The following is a 19197-nucleotide window of genomic DNA, read 5'->3' as shown; positions in this document are numbered from 1 at the left end:
TTTTATGGAGGAATAATATTCCATTGCGCATATATATATATATATATCACATCTTCTTTATCTATTCATCAGTCAATGACACTATTCATCTTTCATTCTAGCCTTAATACAATCTTTTATTTTTAGAGTCCTGGATATTTCACAGAGCAAGTGTCTCCTCACTCTGTTTTTTCTACATTTTCTTAGCTTATTTTCATGCGTATTTGTAGATGACATTTAGATTATCTTTTATTTCTTAAAAACCGTGTTAGAATTTTATGTTTCAATACATTAAATTTAGATTAATTCAAGGAAATATGCACCAGTGCCACAAATTTATCTTTCTGTTTGGTACCATGGTATATCTATTCTTAAATGTACACAACATGCCTCACTGGAGATGGTGAAGGTCCAGTCTGATTCCTGTTAACATCTCAATGCATAGATCTGTTTGGTGATAGTGTGGATGCAATTATTTCACCTCAGCTTCTATCCTACTTCTGATGATTGTCTACATGTAATGACAATAGGCAATGTTTCTTGACTGCTCACTGCAGACAAGCGCTCTGTGTTAAGCACATTGTGACTTAATTTTCACATGAAGAAATGGGCTATTAAAGAGCACGAATGATTTACCAGACAACTGACTGGTGGTAGCACTCAGGCTGGAATTCAAGTGTTCTGACAATGCAATCTTACTAACTACATGATATGACTACGAGTGCCATTAGTTTCGGGTCCACGTATTGTGTGATTGTCCAGTCCAATGTAAACCCTTTTTATTCCTAATGGCCTAGCCGTTGATTGTCTTAGATTTCCCAGATAAATTCTCATTTCAGCAAATAATTATTTTTCTTTCTCTTTTCCAATACTTTTACTTACTCTTTTTTGTTCTTTTGTGTAATACCCATTTTTATAATGTATATAAAATATCATTGAAACACCTATGCAATATGCACTACATATCATCTTTAAGCACCGCAAGAGTATTTAAGACAATAAGATTTCATATATGACACAGACATAATTCCTAGAACATTGAGTATGCCAAATTAGCAGTTGCTGGAATGATTAAGGTTCATAAAGGTTTTCCATGTTCTGTTTCTGTGTCTGTTATTTCTTTCTTGTTTAAAAAAATTATAAAATTGAGTCTATTTTAATGATATTTTTATAAAACTAAGATATTTTTAATGCTAAGAAAATCATTTGTTTTGCTCATCTGAATGTACTTATTCAATAGAGGACACTTAGCAGACATTTGGTGGTATTGATATTGTAGACAGTTGGGGAAATGGATGGAGGCAACCAGACTAGAATCTCTGACTTCCTACTCCTGGGGATTTCAGAGAGTCCTGAGCAGCAGCAAGTCCTGTTCTGGATGTTCCTATCCATGTACCTGGTCACAGTTGTGGGAAATGTGCTCATCATCCTGGCCATCAGCTTTGACCCCCGCTTGCACACTCCCATGTACTTCTTCCTGGCCAACCTCTCCTTCACCGACCTTTTCTTTGTCACCAACACAATCCCCAAGATGTTGGTGAACCTTCAGTCCCAGAACAAAGCCATCTCCTATGCGGGGTGTATGACACAGCTCTACTTCTTGGTCTCCTTGGTGACACTGGACAATCTCATCCTGGCTACGATGGCCTATGACCGCTATGTGGCCATCTGCCGCCCCCTCCACTATGTCACAGCCATGAGCCCTGGGCTCTGTATTTTGCTCCTCACCTTGTGTTGGTCACTTTCTCTCCTCTATGGCCTCACCCTCACCCTCTTCATGACCAAGGTGACCTTCTGTGGTTCCCGGAAGATCCACTACATCTTCTGTGAGATGTATGTTCTGCTGAGGTTGGCCTGTTCCAACACCCAGATCATTCACATAGTGCTGATTACCACAGGCATCTTTATCTTCCTCACCCCCTTTGGGTTCATGATGATATCCTACATTCGTATCGTCAGAACCATCCTCCAAATACCTTCAGCCTCTAGTAAATACAAAGCCTTCTCCACCTGTGCTTCACATTTGGCTGTGGTCTCTCTTTTCTATGGGACGCTTTGTATGGTATATCTGCAGCCTCTCCAATCCTACTCCATGAAGGACTCAGTAGCCACAGTAATGTATGCTGTGGTGACGCCCATGATGAACCCTTTCATCTACAGCCTGAGGAACAAGGACATGCATGGGGCTCTGGGAAGACTGCTTCTAGGTAAAGCCTTCCGGAAGGTGACATGAGGTAATTTTGGAGACTGAAGTGGATACTGGGAATTTTCTACCACATGCAAGGCATTATCTTATAGGAGACACAGGAGTGATTAGGACATAGCTCCAGCTCAGAATGAATTTATGTATCCGTGGTGAAGGAAAGGCATGTATGTATAATGCAAGATCCCCTGACCAAAAAACCTTCAAAATAAGTAAGGTAACACTAACACTAATACCAGAATTTTGCAAATAAGAACCTTCAACTTATGTGGCCATGGTATCATATTGCCACCATGCTGTGGAATCCATGTAAATGGATAAACTCACCAACTAAAAGATATACAATGTCTGAATGGATAAAATAAATATTCCCAACTATATGCTACCTATAAGACATAACACTAGAAGTTGAAAGATTGTCATAAAAATCCAAATCTATAGTTAATAGTTTAATAATTATGCTTAACAGAATGTCCTCCTAAGAATTGGACAATGCTTTGCTTAATAAATTGGATACACAAAATGTTGGGCATCTATACTAACAGAGATCAGACATGGGGTCAAACAGCTGGGAGGTATTGTGGTCCTGGGCCTACATTCCCACCCAAAAGCAACCTCCTGTGCTTGGTAGCACTTTGTCCTTTCAGACACGGCATAAACTCTCCAGTTCGTCAGCATGTATCATTGCCTTCTTGGCATTGCTTTTCTCAGAAGAAGGTAATATTTTCTGGATTCGCTGCAGATACCAAAAATGGAAAAATAATTGTATTTTGGGGGGAAAAAACACGAGTGTTTCATTCTGGAATATACTGTATCCCAACACGTTTAATTAGCAAGCAATTAAAAGCTTAAATTAAAAGCTTAAAAGAGCACCTGTGTCAAACCTATTTTACATTAAATGAATCTTACAACGATCAGTGTAGAAAAAAAGTTATGATATGAAAAGTTTAAGAAGCAAAAAGAAGCCTGAAGTTTTTCATTCATTTTTCAATATGATTATAAAATGAACAATGATATTGTGCAATGCTGTTGTATTCAATGAAACAATTGGGCTTCACACTTTTTAGAGATTTTGAGTAGTAAATGACGGTCTTTGGGATTTAGCAAAAATTATGTGCTTCAAACAGAAAGCAGCATTCGTGCTTTGCCACATGAGAATATAAACATTAATAATACCACTGAATTCACTATATTTATTTGTGATGTTGATAAAAAGTTTGATCCTTCCAAAGAAACTTTGGAAAAGATTCCCTATTTGACACAATATCAAGAAATTAGTTATATATTTATTAGAGAAACAAAACTTCAAGATTTTAATGTTAGCTGGTCAAAATTAGTAAGTCTACTACAAACTGCTCTCTGATAGTATTGGTGATATTATCAAACTTGTTTTTAAAAATTAAACCCAGGGTGCCTGGCTGGCTCAGTTGGTGGAGTATGTGACTCTTGGTCTCAGGGTTGTGAGTTTGAGCCTCACATTGGGTGTAGAGATTACTTAAAATAAATAAATAAAATTAAAAAAAATAAATCTGAAGTGACACCTAACTTGAGTCATTTATTATATTTTTCAATGCTACAATTTTGAAACTAAAAGGCTTAATAGAATAGTAATTATATCATAAACTGAATACGTTCCCATGAATTGAACTAGCTGGCCAGTGCTCCACTTTAAAAATTGAATAAACAGCGGCACCTGGGTGGCTCAGTCGGTTAAGCGGCCGACTTCAGCTCAGGTCATGATCTCACGGTCCGTGAGTTCGAGCCCCGCGTCGGGCTCTGTGCTGACAGCTCGGAGCCTGGAGCCTGTTTCGGATTCTGTGTCTCCCTCTCTCTGCCCCTCCCCCGTTCATGCTCTGTCTCTCTCTGTCTCAAAAATCAATAAACATTAAAAAAAAAACCTTTAAAAATTGAATAAACAATATGGTAGCCTGTGGCACTATGTGAAGGTCAGATATGGGACCAAAAAAGGTTTTGGAAATGTTTAAAGAAAATGAGTTACTCATGTTACACAATAATTTTTTAAAAACCTCCCCTATCACTTGTGAAGATTTGATTCAATACATGGGGTTATCTTGACATGCAAATCATGTCTGAATACATTGTGAATACTTCTCTGCAAATACAGTCACAAATAATTGCACAAATATATTATTCAATTGACTGATTCCTTTTGAAAAAACTGTACTTTGAAAACATAATTTGGCAAAGAATAATGCAAACTACTCACCATAGTTAAAATACATTTACATGAATGAAAATAATGACCGCTCTATATATACAAAATTAAGGAGCTGAATGATGAGTTCTTGTAAAATGTTCATTTATTCCCAATTTTATGACAATAAAATAACATTATATGTTATATGAACATATTAGTTTACCTTTCCCAACTAATACACTAAATGAAGAGCAAAAATTCAAGTTAATGGAACACTGTGCAACATAATACTGAAAAATACTGAAAAATACTGAAAAATATTATGACAACATTGGAATATTAGAATTCTACTTATGCCTCCAGAAAAGTGACACTAACTATATAAATGTTTGTACACAGATTTGATCCATATTCAAAGTGCATGTGGTTGTGAACAGATCTTGTATTATTAAACAGGAAAAAAAAATCTAAATATCACTCCCAGTTAATGGACCCAATCCTAAATTCTCCACTAAACAATTCAAGATAAAACAAAGGACTTCACACTGACATCTTGCTCAGAAGAAAAGATGCCAGGTTTTGCTTCCAAATCAAAGGAGTTACAAAATACAATAATGTATTTAATAATTAAGTATTTCTATTTTCACTTATAATTTATTCAATATCAAAGTTTAAGTATCATCTCCAGTGGCATATATTTTTGAGTTGATGATGATGATGTACAATGACTTTTTGTACATGATGAATACAGACCCAACTTCATCCCTCCCCACCACTAGTTAAACATCCCAACAAAGATTTAATAAACCAGTGGTGTGCTAGAGCTGGTTCATACTGGCTCCTGAGAGATTATTACATTTTCTGGCATTTTGCAAGCTGACTGTGAAACACAGGCATTATTAAAAGTTAAATTATACAAACTTAGAATGAAATAAATCATTACTAAAAGAAAGGTAACAAATACTCAGAAATCATTGCTTCCTAATTATTTTAAATGACTTATGCTTGTAAGATTAACATCTACTTTATCTGTAGGGTAAAAATACTTTATAATGGTGTGCTACTATATTTCTTTTTCCAATTCAAGCGTTGATGACTTCACATTGGTTGCTTGAAACTGGCCATTATAGGAGTATTTACACCACAGGAACTGGGCAGCCCCTACAAACCAGGGCCATTTTATTTTCCAGAGACCCTGTGAAACATATACCAGCACACCACTGAAATAAGCCATTCTTTCTCACTAATTTTATTTTTTAAGTTTATTTTGAGAGAGAGAGAGAGAGAGAGAGAGAACACGCACCCACGCACGTGGAAGAAGGGCACAGAGGGAGAGAGAATGCATATTCCATATATTAATAAAATAAAAAATCTTTGATCATATTTCTGCAGTTGATTTTTCTTTTATTTATTTATTTATTTATTTATTTAGAGAGTGTGTGTGTGTGCACATGTGAGAGGGTAAGAGAGAGAGAGAGGGAGAGAGAGAGAATCCCAAGCAGGCTCTGCATTATCAGCATGGAGCCTGATGCAGGGCCCAAACTCACAAACCATGAGATCATGACCTGAGCCAAAATCAAGAGTCAGATGCTTAACCACCTGAGCCCCCCAGGCGTCCTTGCGGTAAGCGTCTGGCTTACTTAACACTCATGTACATTACCTGCTTGGCCACTGGAATATGGGCTTACAATTCTTGTTCTATACTTTATGATTATGTATCATCATAATTCAATCAGAAAAATGAAGACATGAAAGAAATATGTGAAAGCATGATCTACTGACAAATGACTAGAACTGGACAGAATGCACCACTACAATGGAGGGAGTACAGTTTGGTAGTTTCAAGATGCAGTATAGTGTAGTCATGAGGATCTTGGGCTACACGCCAAACTGCCTGGGTTCCAATCTTAACTTCTTATGTGATGTTGGGCAGTAAATTAACCTTTCTATCATTTTACCTATAGAATGAGGATGACCGTAGGACCAGCATCATAGAGGTGGTAGACTAATAGATTGGAAAAGTGCCCGACACATTCAAAAGCACCCAACAAGCGTTTGCTACTTATTCTCTTTTGTAAAGAACAATTTTTCTGATCTGGCTCAAAAAATAAAATTAAAATCAAAGGATAGAATGAGGTGAGCATATGGATGGAGAGAAGGAAATAAGAAGTGCTTTTATTCATAGTGGAGAGTGAGGTGTATAGAGAAGTTGAGAACTCCAGGATTCTCCGTGTTCTGTGAGAAAGAAAGGTTGGATTTTATTCTTTCTTCACTTGAGTGCATCACTGAGGATTCTTGAGCAAGAAGAAAAGCAATGATGACAGTGATGTTGGAAGAAGACAATTTCGGAATTGAAATGAATAATAGATGTTTTGCACAAAGGTATATAAGTCTTATTTTCAAACTTCAATTCCACCTGGCAAAAGGGAAATATGGATTCACATCAAACTGGTTTCCTGCCCCCAACTCTACCTGAAACCAGCTAAGTAGTTACCATATTTTCATATTTGCCTTTAGCATAGGGTTTCTATCTGAACAGAAAATTTGATAGCTTTAAAATTAAGGGAGAAAAAACACTGATTTAGAGTCATATTCCATTATCAACATTACTATACCCACTGAATTAAATAATGTAAAAATCCAAATTGTTACCATTTTAGAGAGAAAGATACTTTCTTTTTCCAAAAGACTCTTCCCAGGGCTCCCTTCATGTCTCTGTTCCTCAGACTTTGGATGAAGGGATTCAGCATGGGGGTGACCACAGTGTACATCATGGCCAAGACAGTCTCCTCAACAGCAGAATTATTAGCTGAAGGGCACAAGTAGAGACCGATAACTGTCCCATAGAAGAGAGACAGCACAGAGAGGTGGGAGCCACAGGTGGAGAAGGCCTTGAGGACGCCCCTGGCAGAAGGGACCCTGAGGATGGAGGACACAATCCGTGCATAAGACATGACGATGAGTAGGAATGGGATGACGAGAAGAAGCCCTCCCATGATAAATATCACCAACTCATTGACTCAAGTGTCAGAGCAGGCCAGCTTCAGCAGAGCAGACATATCACAGAAAAAGTGGGGGATTATGTTGTCGGCACAGAAGGACAGCTTGGCCATGAGCAGGGTGTGCAACATGGCATGGGCAGTAGTCAGCACCCAGGACCACCACCAAGGAGAGACCGAGGTTGGGGCTCATGATGGTGGTGTAGTGCAGAGGAAAACAGATGGCCACATAGCGACCATAGGCCATGACAACAATGAGGAAGCTCTCAAGAACTCCAAAAAACAAGTAACAATACATCTGGGCCAGGCTGCTGGCATAGGGGAGGGGCGGGACCTGGCTCTGCATGTTCTGCAGCAGTTTGGGCATTGTGACAGAGGAGAAGCAGAGGTCAGAGAAGGATTAATTGTTAAGAAACAAATACATGGGCACGTGGAGGTGGGAGTCCAGGCGAATGAGGACGACGATGAGAAGGTTCCCCAGGACGGTGGTAACATACACAGCCAGGAACAGAGCACAGAACAGATTCCACTGCTCTGGTTCGATGGGCAGGCCCAGAAGGAGGAACTCTGAGATGACAGTTTGGTTCCTCTCTGTCATTCTGTGACTCTATTATATTTATGAAGAAAATAACAGACCCTAAAATCCAAGTATAAGAAATAAATATATTTCCATTGCAAGTGGCCTATTGTCAAATGGTGGATGAGTGAGAATATAGGCACAGGTGGCAGCTGACTCTACTGAAAATACAATGGCCTCCATGTCTCTAAATCGGATAACATATCACATTTAAAACTAATCGTCACTTCTTCCTTCTTAAAACTCTCCCATCTCTTGGCTGTGGTGACACCTCAGTTTCATGTTTCTCCTATCTCCCTTGGAATGCCTTCACAGAGTCCTTAGAGAACGTCTCCTGTTCAGTCATCGTTTGAATATTGGTGGTCCTCAGAATCCTCCTACACTTCCCCTAAATATGACAGTGAATCCCAAATGTATTTATCCAGCCCACATAGCTCGTCTGGGCTATAGACGTGGGTGTTCAGCTCTCTGATGGCCATCTTCCTGCATGGCTCATTGTTACTCTGAAACCAATCTTTGTGAAATTTAGTTTATTGTCTTCCTTGACCCAGAGGGGCTCCACTCCCAGTAGCTCTAGTTCGGTGACTGACAGTACCGCCTACAAGGTACTCGAGTCAAACCTGAGAGCCGTCCTTGACCCCTTCCTCTCTTCCTGCTCCTTATGCATTTACTGTATGTTACCAGTCTCCCTTTCTTCTCACTTCTCGTATACATATCCCACGTACATACACTTCTCGTATGTGGGCTACATATCCCACAGCCACCATTCAGGTCATTTTCCTCAACTGAACCATCACAACAAGTCTGGTCTCTCCACGTTTACCTTCACTCCCTTCCATCCCATTGACATTATCCAGAATCATTCTTTTTATAAGTCAAACCTGCTTGTGTCACTATTCTAATTGAAGAGTTTCCTCTTTCCATTAACATAAAGTCCAAACCGGTTTACATGACCCACAAGACCCTATTTCGTCAGATCAATTAGCTCATGTCTAGCCCTCTCTCCACTCCAGCTGTACCAAGTATTTCTCATTTTCTCAAAGGCATCCTGCTGTCACCCACCATATGACATCACATTTTCCATTCCCTGACACATGCTGTCTCCACCTCATTCCATCCTGTAACCTAGTAATTCACCCTCCAGACCATTAAATAGCGATTATTTTCTCTTTGCTAGACTTTAAGGATAGGGAGAGGTTCTATCTTGTTCACAGCCAAACACTAGCATCTAGAACAATGTGAGGAAAGAGAGAGACAGACAGAGACAGAGACAGACAGAAACGAAAGAAGGAAGGGAGGAAGGAAGGAAGGGAAAGAAATTTATGACAACCCAAGGGATTTCTTATTTGTTTCAGCATTCACCAAAAATAGTGGAGGTTGAAACATTCACTGACACCGAAGCCTTCCAAATCATAGCTCCCTTATCTAAATCCATTGTATTGATTTTCAGATACGGCACTACAGACTGTCCAGAATTCCTCCCCCAGGTCACAATATTACCCCATCTCAAGATATCCTGCTATATGGCTTACACCCATCTACCCAAACAACAGTGCTATCATTTTTTTCCTTTAAATTTACCCCACACAGAAAAATCAGGTATTTGCCCCACAAAATATCAGTATTGATGCAGGAAGAAATGAGATGGAAGTGGAAGTTGAGAGATCATGGAAGAGCAAAAAGAATGAGGATAATTTCCAATCTCTTGGCTCTAGTTTCTGGTCTCCTCCAGACACCCTTCTCACAGTGTGAGTCAGGATTGACAAGAAAAACCAAGAGCATTTCGGGATGAGAAAAACATCTCCTAACCCTGAAGAGAGAGAAGAGTGCACTCACTGCAGGCTGTTCACCAAGGTCATGGGGCTAAAACAGGCATATGCATGTGTTTCCACACTTGGACACAGGAAAGATCTGTTACTACATATTAGTGGGGGGAGGATCCATCTCTGACTCTTCAGGAATTCCTTTCTCTGAGAAACAAGTAGGGTCCATCTATTCTATAAAATACCTGATTAGGAGAACAACTCAGATATTACTTACAAATGCTGCCATTGAAGAGCCATATGAACTTTACCTACCCCTCACATTCTACGTGCTTCACCTTTAAAATGCCAATACCGCCTTCTCCCTGACTACCTCACAAAGCTACTGTAAAATGAAATCTCTTTTGAGAAAACTCTTCGTGAAACATAGAGGACTCTGTTGTGAAATACTTATAGATACTATTTTAAATAATGAGATGGAATCTGGTGATACTAATCAAGCTATTTCTAGAATGTTGAGCAGGTTTTCTTAATTTTTAGACTGCCTGAAGAACAATCCCGTAGAGTCACATCATAAAACCTCAGTAATATGAATGCTAAGGTTGGAAGAAGCCTAAGACATATACCCTCCAGCCTAACTTATCACGTATGTCTCAAGGAGACTTCAGGGCTTTGGCCCAAGACCCCTCGCTCTTTTATTCATTATAAACTCATACAGATTCAGATTGTAGTCATTGCCTGAGTCTACGCTGTCCTTTCTCACTTCTCTCATTCTGACTTCCTGGGCCTGTGGGACAATGGGTCCCAGTGGAACCTACATGGTGGGGGAGGACAGTAATAACAAACAAAGTAAATTTCAAACCTCCCTGGGACAAATCCCCTAGGAAGTATGAAGCAGGGACTACTTAATTACTAGCCATCTTTGGGTAGGGGAACAGGCAACAAAGAAAAGAGTTCATGCCCTAGTCCCACCAGGACCTCTGCCTTAGCTACCAGAGCCCAGAAGACCTCTTCCTTCTTTGACTTCATTATTTTCACTCTTGAAGTATTTGTCTCCAGAAGTGCTTAAGAGTGATAACTTTTTTTTTTGTTTTGGATTATTGCTTCAGAAATATTATCTTTAAAACAGGAAAAGAAAAGTTCTTTATTGATCAACTTATTCAATAATTCAGTCCCATAATTTCTGCCTGCTACATTTAGGAAAAGTGACTGTGAGCTATTTTCACACATCACTTGTCACTTAATGATGAAATCTAACCATCGTCTGTAAACACAGACAGTCACTCCCTCCTTATTTCCCCAGCCACACCTAGCCACACTTGACAACTGTCTTGGATCTTGGATCTCTGTGAGGCAACTGGATGACAAGGATAGATGGAAAGAAAATGGTGCTGTCAGCAAACTAAGTAACATGTGTTATTTAAGATTGAAGAGTTAAAGAAAACATGGCATACCCAGGAAACTCAAGGAAGTTCAGTGTGACTGTCACATATTATTGGGGGAGAGAATGCAAGGGCTGGGGTGAGAGCCAGGCAGAGTCCTGGTCAGGCAAATCTTATAGAATGTGGCAAGCAAGGCCACCTTCATTCTCAGCAAAACATCTCTAAATGGCTTTAAAATGAGAGGTTCAAATTTCATTTTTAGGACAGTAACTCGGATTGAAGGAGAGCACATTAGCATTAAAAATAAGGAAGGCATGGAAATCATTAGAAGGCTATTTCCATATCCCAAGGTGAGAGATAATGGTTATAAATGGTTTCAAAGTGGATATATTAGAGAAATGTGTCACCTATAAATATCAACTAAATGTTTCAACCAAACCAACATTTCTTGACACCAGTGTCTTTGGAAATAAAAAACAAACCTGCCCCACGTAGTGGGTTGCAACCCACTACTGTCCATGTAATGGGTTGCAGCAAGCAATGTTCCTGGTGCACAGTCATTTAAAACACACACACACACACACACACACACACACATACGGGGCATGTGTGGCTCAGTCGCTCAAGCATCTGACTCTTGGTTTCAGCTCAGATCATGATCTCATGGGTTTGTGAGTTCGAGCCCTGGTTCAGGATCCACACTGACAGTGTGGTGCCTGCTTGGGATTCTCTCTCTGCCCCTCCCCATGTGCATGCATGGGCGCTCTTTCTCTCTCTCAAAAATAAATAAATAAACTTCAAAAACAAGTAAATTTTTTAATATTTTTATTTTATTTTATTTTATTTTTGAGAGGGAAGGAGACAGGGCATGAGCAGGAGAGGGAAGAGAGAGAGGGAGACGCAGTATCTGACGCACGCTCCAGGCTCTGAGTTGTCAGCACAGAGCCTAATGCAGGGCTAGAACTCACGATCTGTGAGATCATCACCTGAGTCAAAGTTGGTTGCTTAACCAACTCAGCCATCCAGGCACCCCAAAAACAAATAAACCTTTAAATCATAAAAGCTATCATAGAGTTGCAGATGCAGCAAGAACTACATAAATTAAAGCTTCAGAGAGAGATAGACTGTTTTGAGATGAGATGAGTCAACTGGCTAATTTTATGTTAGAGGCTATTTGCTGAGTCTGGGCACAGACTGAGGCAGAGGATATCTGCTAGGGAAATAGGAAGCATCGAAGCTGGTAGCAGTTGTACAGTACTGGAGTAATAAGTTGGAAATTTGAGGATACATAAACACATGGGTGGTTTTCCTCAGGGGACATTTGATGAGTCTGGTGCAGTGAAACTGGGAGTGAGGCCAAGTTTTCAAAAAGGCAGCATAAAGTGTCCTACAGTCTTTCAGGACTCGAAACCAAAGTCTCATCACAGGAAGAGGCCTTCTCCGAACACATGTCTGGCCTTTCTCTCAAGATTGTTTGCCAAAGCTTGACGTTTTGTGGGGCAAGAAGCTAAAAAAGCTAGGCAAAAGAAAAAGTCTCTAAAGATAATCTTCCATTATCTTTTAGAACTCAGAAACTCATCATGTTCTCAATCAAAAGCCTGAGACTACACACCCTAGCAGCAGTAAACTTAGTCTTTCTAAGTTTCCAACCCAGCCCTAAGTCAAAATCAATCTCTGGTTGTACTGAGTGATCAAACCACTCACCATACCTGCATAGCAAGAAAGGGAGAACTACCCCTGTTAGAAGATAACATCATCCAAAGCCACAGCAATCTTAATGGCAATAACGTCCAGCATACAATTAAAAAGACCAGAAATATGGAAGAGGCAAAATCCTGTGGCCAATAAGAGAGAGAAAAACAAAATTAAACAGAAGGAGGAAGATAAAGGGAAAAACAGCAGGAAAGACAAGCTGATTTTATTGGTGGCAGACAAGGAATTTAAAATACAACAATTAAGGAGCAGCTGGGTGGCTCAGTTGGTTAAGTGTCTGACTATTGATTTTGGCTCAGGCCATGATCTCATCATTCATGATGAATAAGTATTTTCCAAACCAGTACAAGGCATAAAGCTACAAGTTTAGGTTGCTCGGCTAACCCACTGTATAAATTCAAACACAACTAAATGTACACATATAAGAACTTCTTAAAGCCAAATATAAAGGAAAACCTTAAAGCAATTGGGGTTGAGAACAAGGGCACATTTCCTTCATAGGAGTAACAATTAGAATGGCACCTAACTTCCTAACAGAAATCATGACGAACAAGGGCCACACCGTCTTGGAATTGTTGCAATAATAGAGACTGTATACAGCAAAAACATTCTTCAAAAATGAGTGGCATTTTCTGACAAACAAAATTGCAGGAATCTGTCACTACAGCCTCCACAAAGAAAAATTTTAAATACTAAATGAGGTGCTTGCAGACAAGATGGAAATAATCACAGACAAAAACTTAGAAATGCTACGTTGTAATAAGTCAGTTGTAATAAGTCAAGGATGCATGTTGTAATCTCTAGAGTAAAAAGAAAAATAAAACAATATATAAGTAAGAGGTTTATATAAGGATAAATAGATTTAAAATATTAGACTTGTGAATTTCAAAAGAAGACAAGAAAGGGAAAAAAAAGAATATAAAACAGATGGTCAACACAAACGTTTGGCCAACTAATCTTCGACAAAGCAGGAAAGAATATCCAGTGGAAAAAAAGCGGTCTCTTCAGCAAATGGTGCTGGAAAAACTGGACAGCGACATGCAGAAGAATGAAACTGGACCACTTTCTTACACCATTCACAAAATAAATTCGAAATGGATGAAAGACCTAAATGTGAGACAGGAAACCATCAAAATCCTACAGGAGAAAAAAAAACAGGCAGCACCCTCTTTGACCTTGGCCACAGCAACCTCTTATGAGACATGCCTCCAGCGGCAAGGGAAATAAAAGCAAAAATGAACTATTGGGACCTCATCAAGATAAAAAGCTTCTGCACAGCAAAGGAAACAATCCACAAAACTAAAAAGCAATGGACAGAATGGGAGAAGATATTTGCAAATAGCATATCGGATAAAGTGTCAGTGTTCAAAATCTATAAGAACTTATCAAACTCAACAGCCAAAAACCAAATAGTCCAGTGAAGAAATGGGCAAAAGACATGAATAGACACTTCTCCAAAGAAAACATCCAGATGGCTAACAGACACATGAAAAGATGCTCAACATCACTCATCATCAGAGACATACAAATCAAAACTACAATGAGATACCACCTCATACCTGTCAGAATGTCTAAAATGAACAACTCAGGAAACAACAAATGTTGGCAAGGATGTGGAGAAAGGGGAACCCTCTTGCCCTGTTGGCGTGAATGCAAACTGGTGCAGCCACTCTGGAAAACAGTATGGAGCTTCCTCAAAAAATGAAAAATAAAACTACCCTACGACCCAGCAATTGCACTACTAGGTATTTATCCAAAGGATACAAAAAGCTGATTCGAAGGGGCACATGTACCCCAACATTTATAGCAGTGCTATCAACAATAACCAAAATACACACACATACACACACACACACACACACACACACACATGCACAATGGTATACTACTCAGCAATCAAAAAGAATGAAATCTTGCCATTTGCAACAATGTGGATAGAATTAGAGTGTACTGTGCTAAGTGAAATAAGTCAGGCAGAGAAACATAAATGTCATATGATTTCACCCATATATGAATTTAAGAAACACAACAGATGAACATAGTGGGAGGGAAGGAAAAATAAGATAAAACAAAGAGAGAGGCAAACCATAAGAGACTCTTAAATACCGACAACAGGCTGAGGGTTGATAAAGGGGAGGTAGGTGGAGGTTGGGCTAAATGGGTGATGGGCATTAAGAAGGGCATTTGTTGAGATGAGCACTGGGTATTATGTGCAAGTGACGAATCACTTGGTTCTACTCCTGAAACCAATAGCACACAGTATGTTAACTAACTTAAATAAATAAATTTTTAAAAAATAAAAAATAAAACAGATGGGTCAAAAATTTTTCTGAAGTAAGATGGTGGATATAAATTCAAATATATCAGTAATTACATAAAACCTAAGTGGTTAAATACTTCAAATGACAATTAAATTTTTCAAACAGAATAAAAAATCAAAATGCAGCCATATGCTATTTATACCCTGCACACAATAATCAAAAGAAAATATATACCGTGGAGATATTTTTAAGGCAAGAAGTATTACTAGAGATAAAGAGTGATATTTTATAATTAAAAATAGGTTAACCTAGCAAGACGGTATCACTATTCTAAATCTGTATATGCCTAAAAGGATAGCTTCAGAATATAGGAAGCAAAAAAAATGGTAGAACTAAAGTTAAAATTAATAAAAGATACATAAAAATTTTTAAATAAACACATGCACAATCATTCCATTCTAGCATGAAAGCAATCATAGGCAATATGTAAATGAATAGGCCTGACGATGTTCCAGTAAAATTTATTTACAAAAACAAGTGGCAGGTAGATTTGACTCATGAGCTATGGTCTGTTGACCCCTAATGCAAAGCAAACATACACAAGATTTTTAAAGCTTTCCTCAAAGTTCAGCGATGAAACAAAAGTCCCCTATCACCACATTTATTCATCATTGTACTGGAAAACCCATTTTCAATAAATGGCACTGAACCCGTTGGATACCCATACTTTGGAGAGAAAAATGTACCTTGATCTCTCCCTCACCTGACAAAAAAAAAAAAACAAGTCTAGATTGATAGGAGATCTAAATGTGAAATGTAAAACCATATATCCTTTAAAGGAAAATATAGAAGTATATTGGCAAAGATCCTTTTTAAAAAAATTTTTTAACATTTATTCATTTTTGACAGAGACAGAGCATGAGTGGAGGAGGGCAGAGAGAGGGGGAGACACAGAATCCAAAGCAGGCTCCAGGCTCTGAGCTGTCAGCACAGCTGAGTTGGTTTATTCCTTGTAAACCAGATTTGTTTCCCAAGATCCTTGCATATAAACATTGGAGCGATTATCCAGGTTCATCTCAACAAACTGTCTTGGGACTGCCTCCCCTGTGTCTTTCCAAAACTGATAAATAGCCCTGATATGGCTCCAGTTCAGCCCCTTTTTTCACAAACCTCATATCCAGGGTTCAGTTCTCAGATTCTCCAAGTTCATCAGAGGGTCCACAACCTCACTTTCTTCTCCTTTTGTGCAGGCACTGAAAATCCAGGCACCAATTCCCACCCTATTCAGAAGTAATGCCTTACTGTCCTTTGCGTCCTGACAGAATTTTCATCCTGTAGAAGGAAACTGGAGGCAGCGTACTACATAACTCTGAGACCAGCACAGAGCAGTGGGTAAGGTCTAGACATCTCAAACATTCCCTCTCTCTCTCTTTCCCTGTCTCTCTCTCTCTCTCTCTCTCTCTCTCACACACACACACACACACACACACACCTTTCTTCTCTTATCCACTTATCTCTCATGAACATACCCACATACTTTAAAAGTCTTCATATAATCTAACCCCTTAGTATTTAAAGGTAATACAACAATCCCTCCAACCTCTTAGCACTCCACAGTTTTCAAAGTGCTATCACATGCTGTCACATGTAATCCTCAAGCCTGCAAAAAGGGCTTAAGGGGTGGGATGAGGAGGTTCACAGCTCAAGCAGCTAGGGAGCAACCCAGGAGGTAAGAGAAGACAGGTTTTTTTGTTTGTTTGTTTTTAAACATTTATTTTTGAGACAGAGAGAGCACGAACAGGGGAGGGTCAGAGAAAGAGGGAGACACAGAATCTGAAACAGGCTCCAGGCTCTGAACTGTCAGCACAGAGCCCGACGCAGGGCTCAAAGCCACCGACCTTGAGATAATGACCTGAGCCGAAGTCGGACGCTTAACCGATTGAGCCACCCAGGTGCCCCGAGAAGACCGTTTTCTAATGCTGAGTCTGGAGCCCTTGCCGGTACGGCCTCCCACCACCCATTCTCTCCCCTCTCCACCCAGCCACACTGCAGAGAGCCTTATGTTCTAAGGCCAACTGACCACACAAGCTTTCAGAAACCACGGACTCTTACAGACTCAGAACAGGATTCCCCAAAGTGCACGATCAGAATCACCAGGTGATTGTTAAAAATGGCTTGGTTCTCAAAACATAACGAGTCTTTCCAGGAAGGGGGCCAGAAAATCAGCTTTTTGTTTTAAAGTATCACAGGTGATTCTGATGCACACTAAAATGCGGGGGACACTTGCCTTGAGGGCTCGAAAGCAGAGCCATCATGGCCTCTGGGTGTCCTCTGACTTTGGGAGGCAGTAGTTTCTGATGAGGTCTCGGGAGGTGGAAAACCTTTGTCTCCATGACAGAAACAGAGATGGTAGCCAGTGCTCAGAACAGAGACACTCAGGCCATTGCCATGGTGCTCTTTTTCATCCTGAGGTCACTTCGGGGGTCTTGGAGTGGTCTCTGGGATGAACCAATCAGTTCCCATTTTCACTGAAACTCTTTGCTTTCCTGAGAGGCAAGCAGTACCTTCGGCTTGAAGCCTCACTTACACACTCTGAGAAACAAATGACCTCAGTCATAGTGTAGAGACTTAACAGAACTGTATGAGTAATGAACAGATGTGGACACACCAAAAAGCATGTCCTAAGGATCACTCCTATTTTAACTCAAATGCCCAAGGACCAGCACATGATTGCTCTGTAATTTGGAATCCTAGGGTTAAAAGAGAATTAACTATCGTCTATCTCCACTAAGTACTTGAGTAGACTGTGAAATCACAACTCAACCCGCTGTATTGTGAGCTTGTTTGAATGTCTTCCATGGCGGGGAATGACTTCCCCCCACCGGCCCCCTTTGCAGGTATGGCACTTAAGTCATCTGGCAGACAGCCTGACCTGTCCTTCTGTCTCTCTTTTATTTGCTAGCTACTGACTTGACCAATCCACACCCCTTCGCATGTGAAGGCCATAATAATACAGTTCCTCACTGTTCTCTCCTCTGTGTACACAACACCAAGGGGCCAGCCACAAATAAGTACCCCCTCAACAACCTGGGTCACTCCCTGCAGACACAGGCGTGCTGAAGTTGCTCCTATGTGAATGGGGTGAACAGCTACGTCCAGGATGGAGACAAGAATGGAGCACCTATCCCTCTTGGTTCTTAGAGCAGGATTTGCTACTGGAGCAGAGATGGGAGGCAGTCAGAACATAGGGAAATGATAAGGGGACTCCTTTTGAGATCCTCATTATAGCACTTCCCGTTTACACAGGGCTTTAAATTGGAGAAGTGCTTCCACATCCAGTATTTGTGGGGTAGTCTCTAAACCCACAGTGAGGTAGGCATGTCTGCAGCACAGCATTTAGGATGTGGACTTTAGAAACACAAAAGGAGAGTCAAATCCCAATTCCATCGGTTACTGGTCGAAGAAATTGGGAACATTCATTAATCAACTGAATCTCAGTCATCTCATCCAGAAAATGGGATAATGGAAACAAACAGTGCTATTTGCTGTGTGGACTAAAAGCAGGGGCAGGTGGGGGGAGGTCAGGGGAGAGAGGTGTCATTCAACATAATGTCTGGCCAAATACTCGGTAAACGTTTGTTAAAAAACCACTTGTGGGTGTTAAATTGAGCTTTGGACCCAAATATATGACCCAGAATGTCCTTCCCCTGCACCGTGTGTGCTAAACATCTGGGAATTCAAATGTTTTCACTGAGATAACAAATCTACTCATATGCTAAATGCTGGGCCTCTCTCTGCTGGCCTCACCTGCATCCTGGCACTCCAAATTACCTTACTGTCCTAGGTCACTCAGTTCCCACATCTACATTTGCTCCTTCTACTGCTACTACAAACTTATCATGTTCAGCCTGAACCTGCAAAACAGACCCGACACGCCCATGGCACACTGGCTCATTACCCAAATGACTACATTTTTATCCATAGTGTTTCTTATTCATTGAGGCTCTTGGGCTTATGACTCTTCCCTATTCGTGAAGCTCAAATGCACAGAATGCCTAATATTCTATAGAGTTCAGCTCAACCCTCACTTCCTAATCCTTATGCCATACCTGGCCCTTGAGAGGTCCTTTAGATACAGGAAAGAAAACGATACTGCCCCTGC

At 40.1% G+C, this 19197-nt stretch overlaps 1 protein-coding gene and 1 pseudogene across 1 annotated transcript; one reads left to right on the top strand and one right to left on the bottom strand.

The window, feature by feature from the left end:
• Window positions 1–1231: 1231 nt before the first annotated feature.
• LOC125926894 (olfactory receptor 1D5) lies at window positions 1232–2212 on the top strand. Its single transcript, XM_049636798.1, has one exon. It carries the CDS (start codon window positions 1271–1273, stop codon window positions 2210–2212), a length of 942 nt encoding a protein of 313 aa, XP_049492755.1. The 5' UTR covers window positions 1232–1270.
• A 4776-nt stretch (window positions 2213–6988) lies between these two features.
• On the bottom strand, window positions 6989–7937 carry LOC125926149 (olfactory receptor-like protein DTMT; annotated as a pseudogene).
• Window positions 7938–19197: the final 11260 nt, after the last annotated feature.

Source organism: Panthera uncia, chromosome E1 (genome assembly GCF_023721935.1).
Source record: "Panthera uncia isolate 11264 chromosome E1, Puncia_PCG_1.0, whole genome shotgun sequence".
Classification (NCBI taxonomy): Eukaryota; Metazoa; Chordata; class Mammalia; order Carnivora; family Felidae; genus Panthera; species Panthera uncia.
The sequence above is the reverse complement of the archived record's forward strand: the minus strand, read 5'-3'. Positions and strand labels throughout refer to the sequence as shown.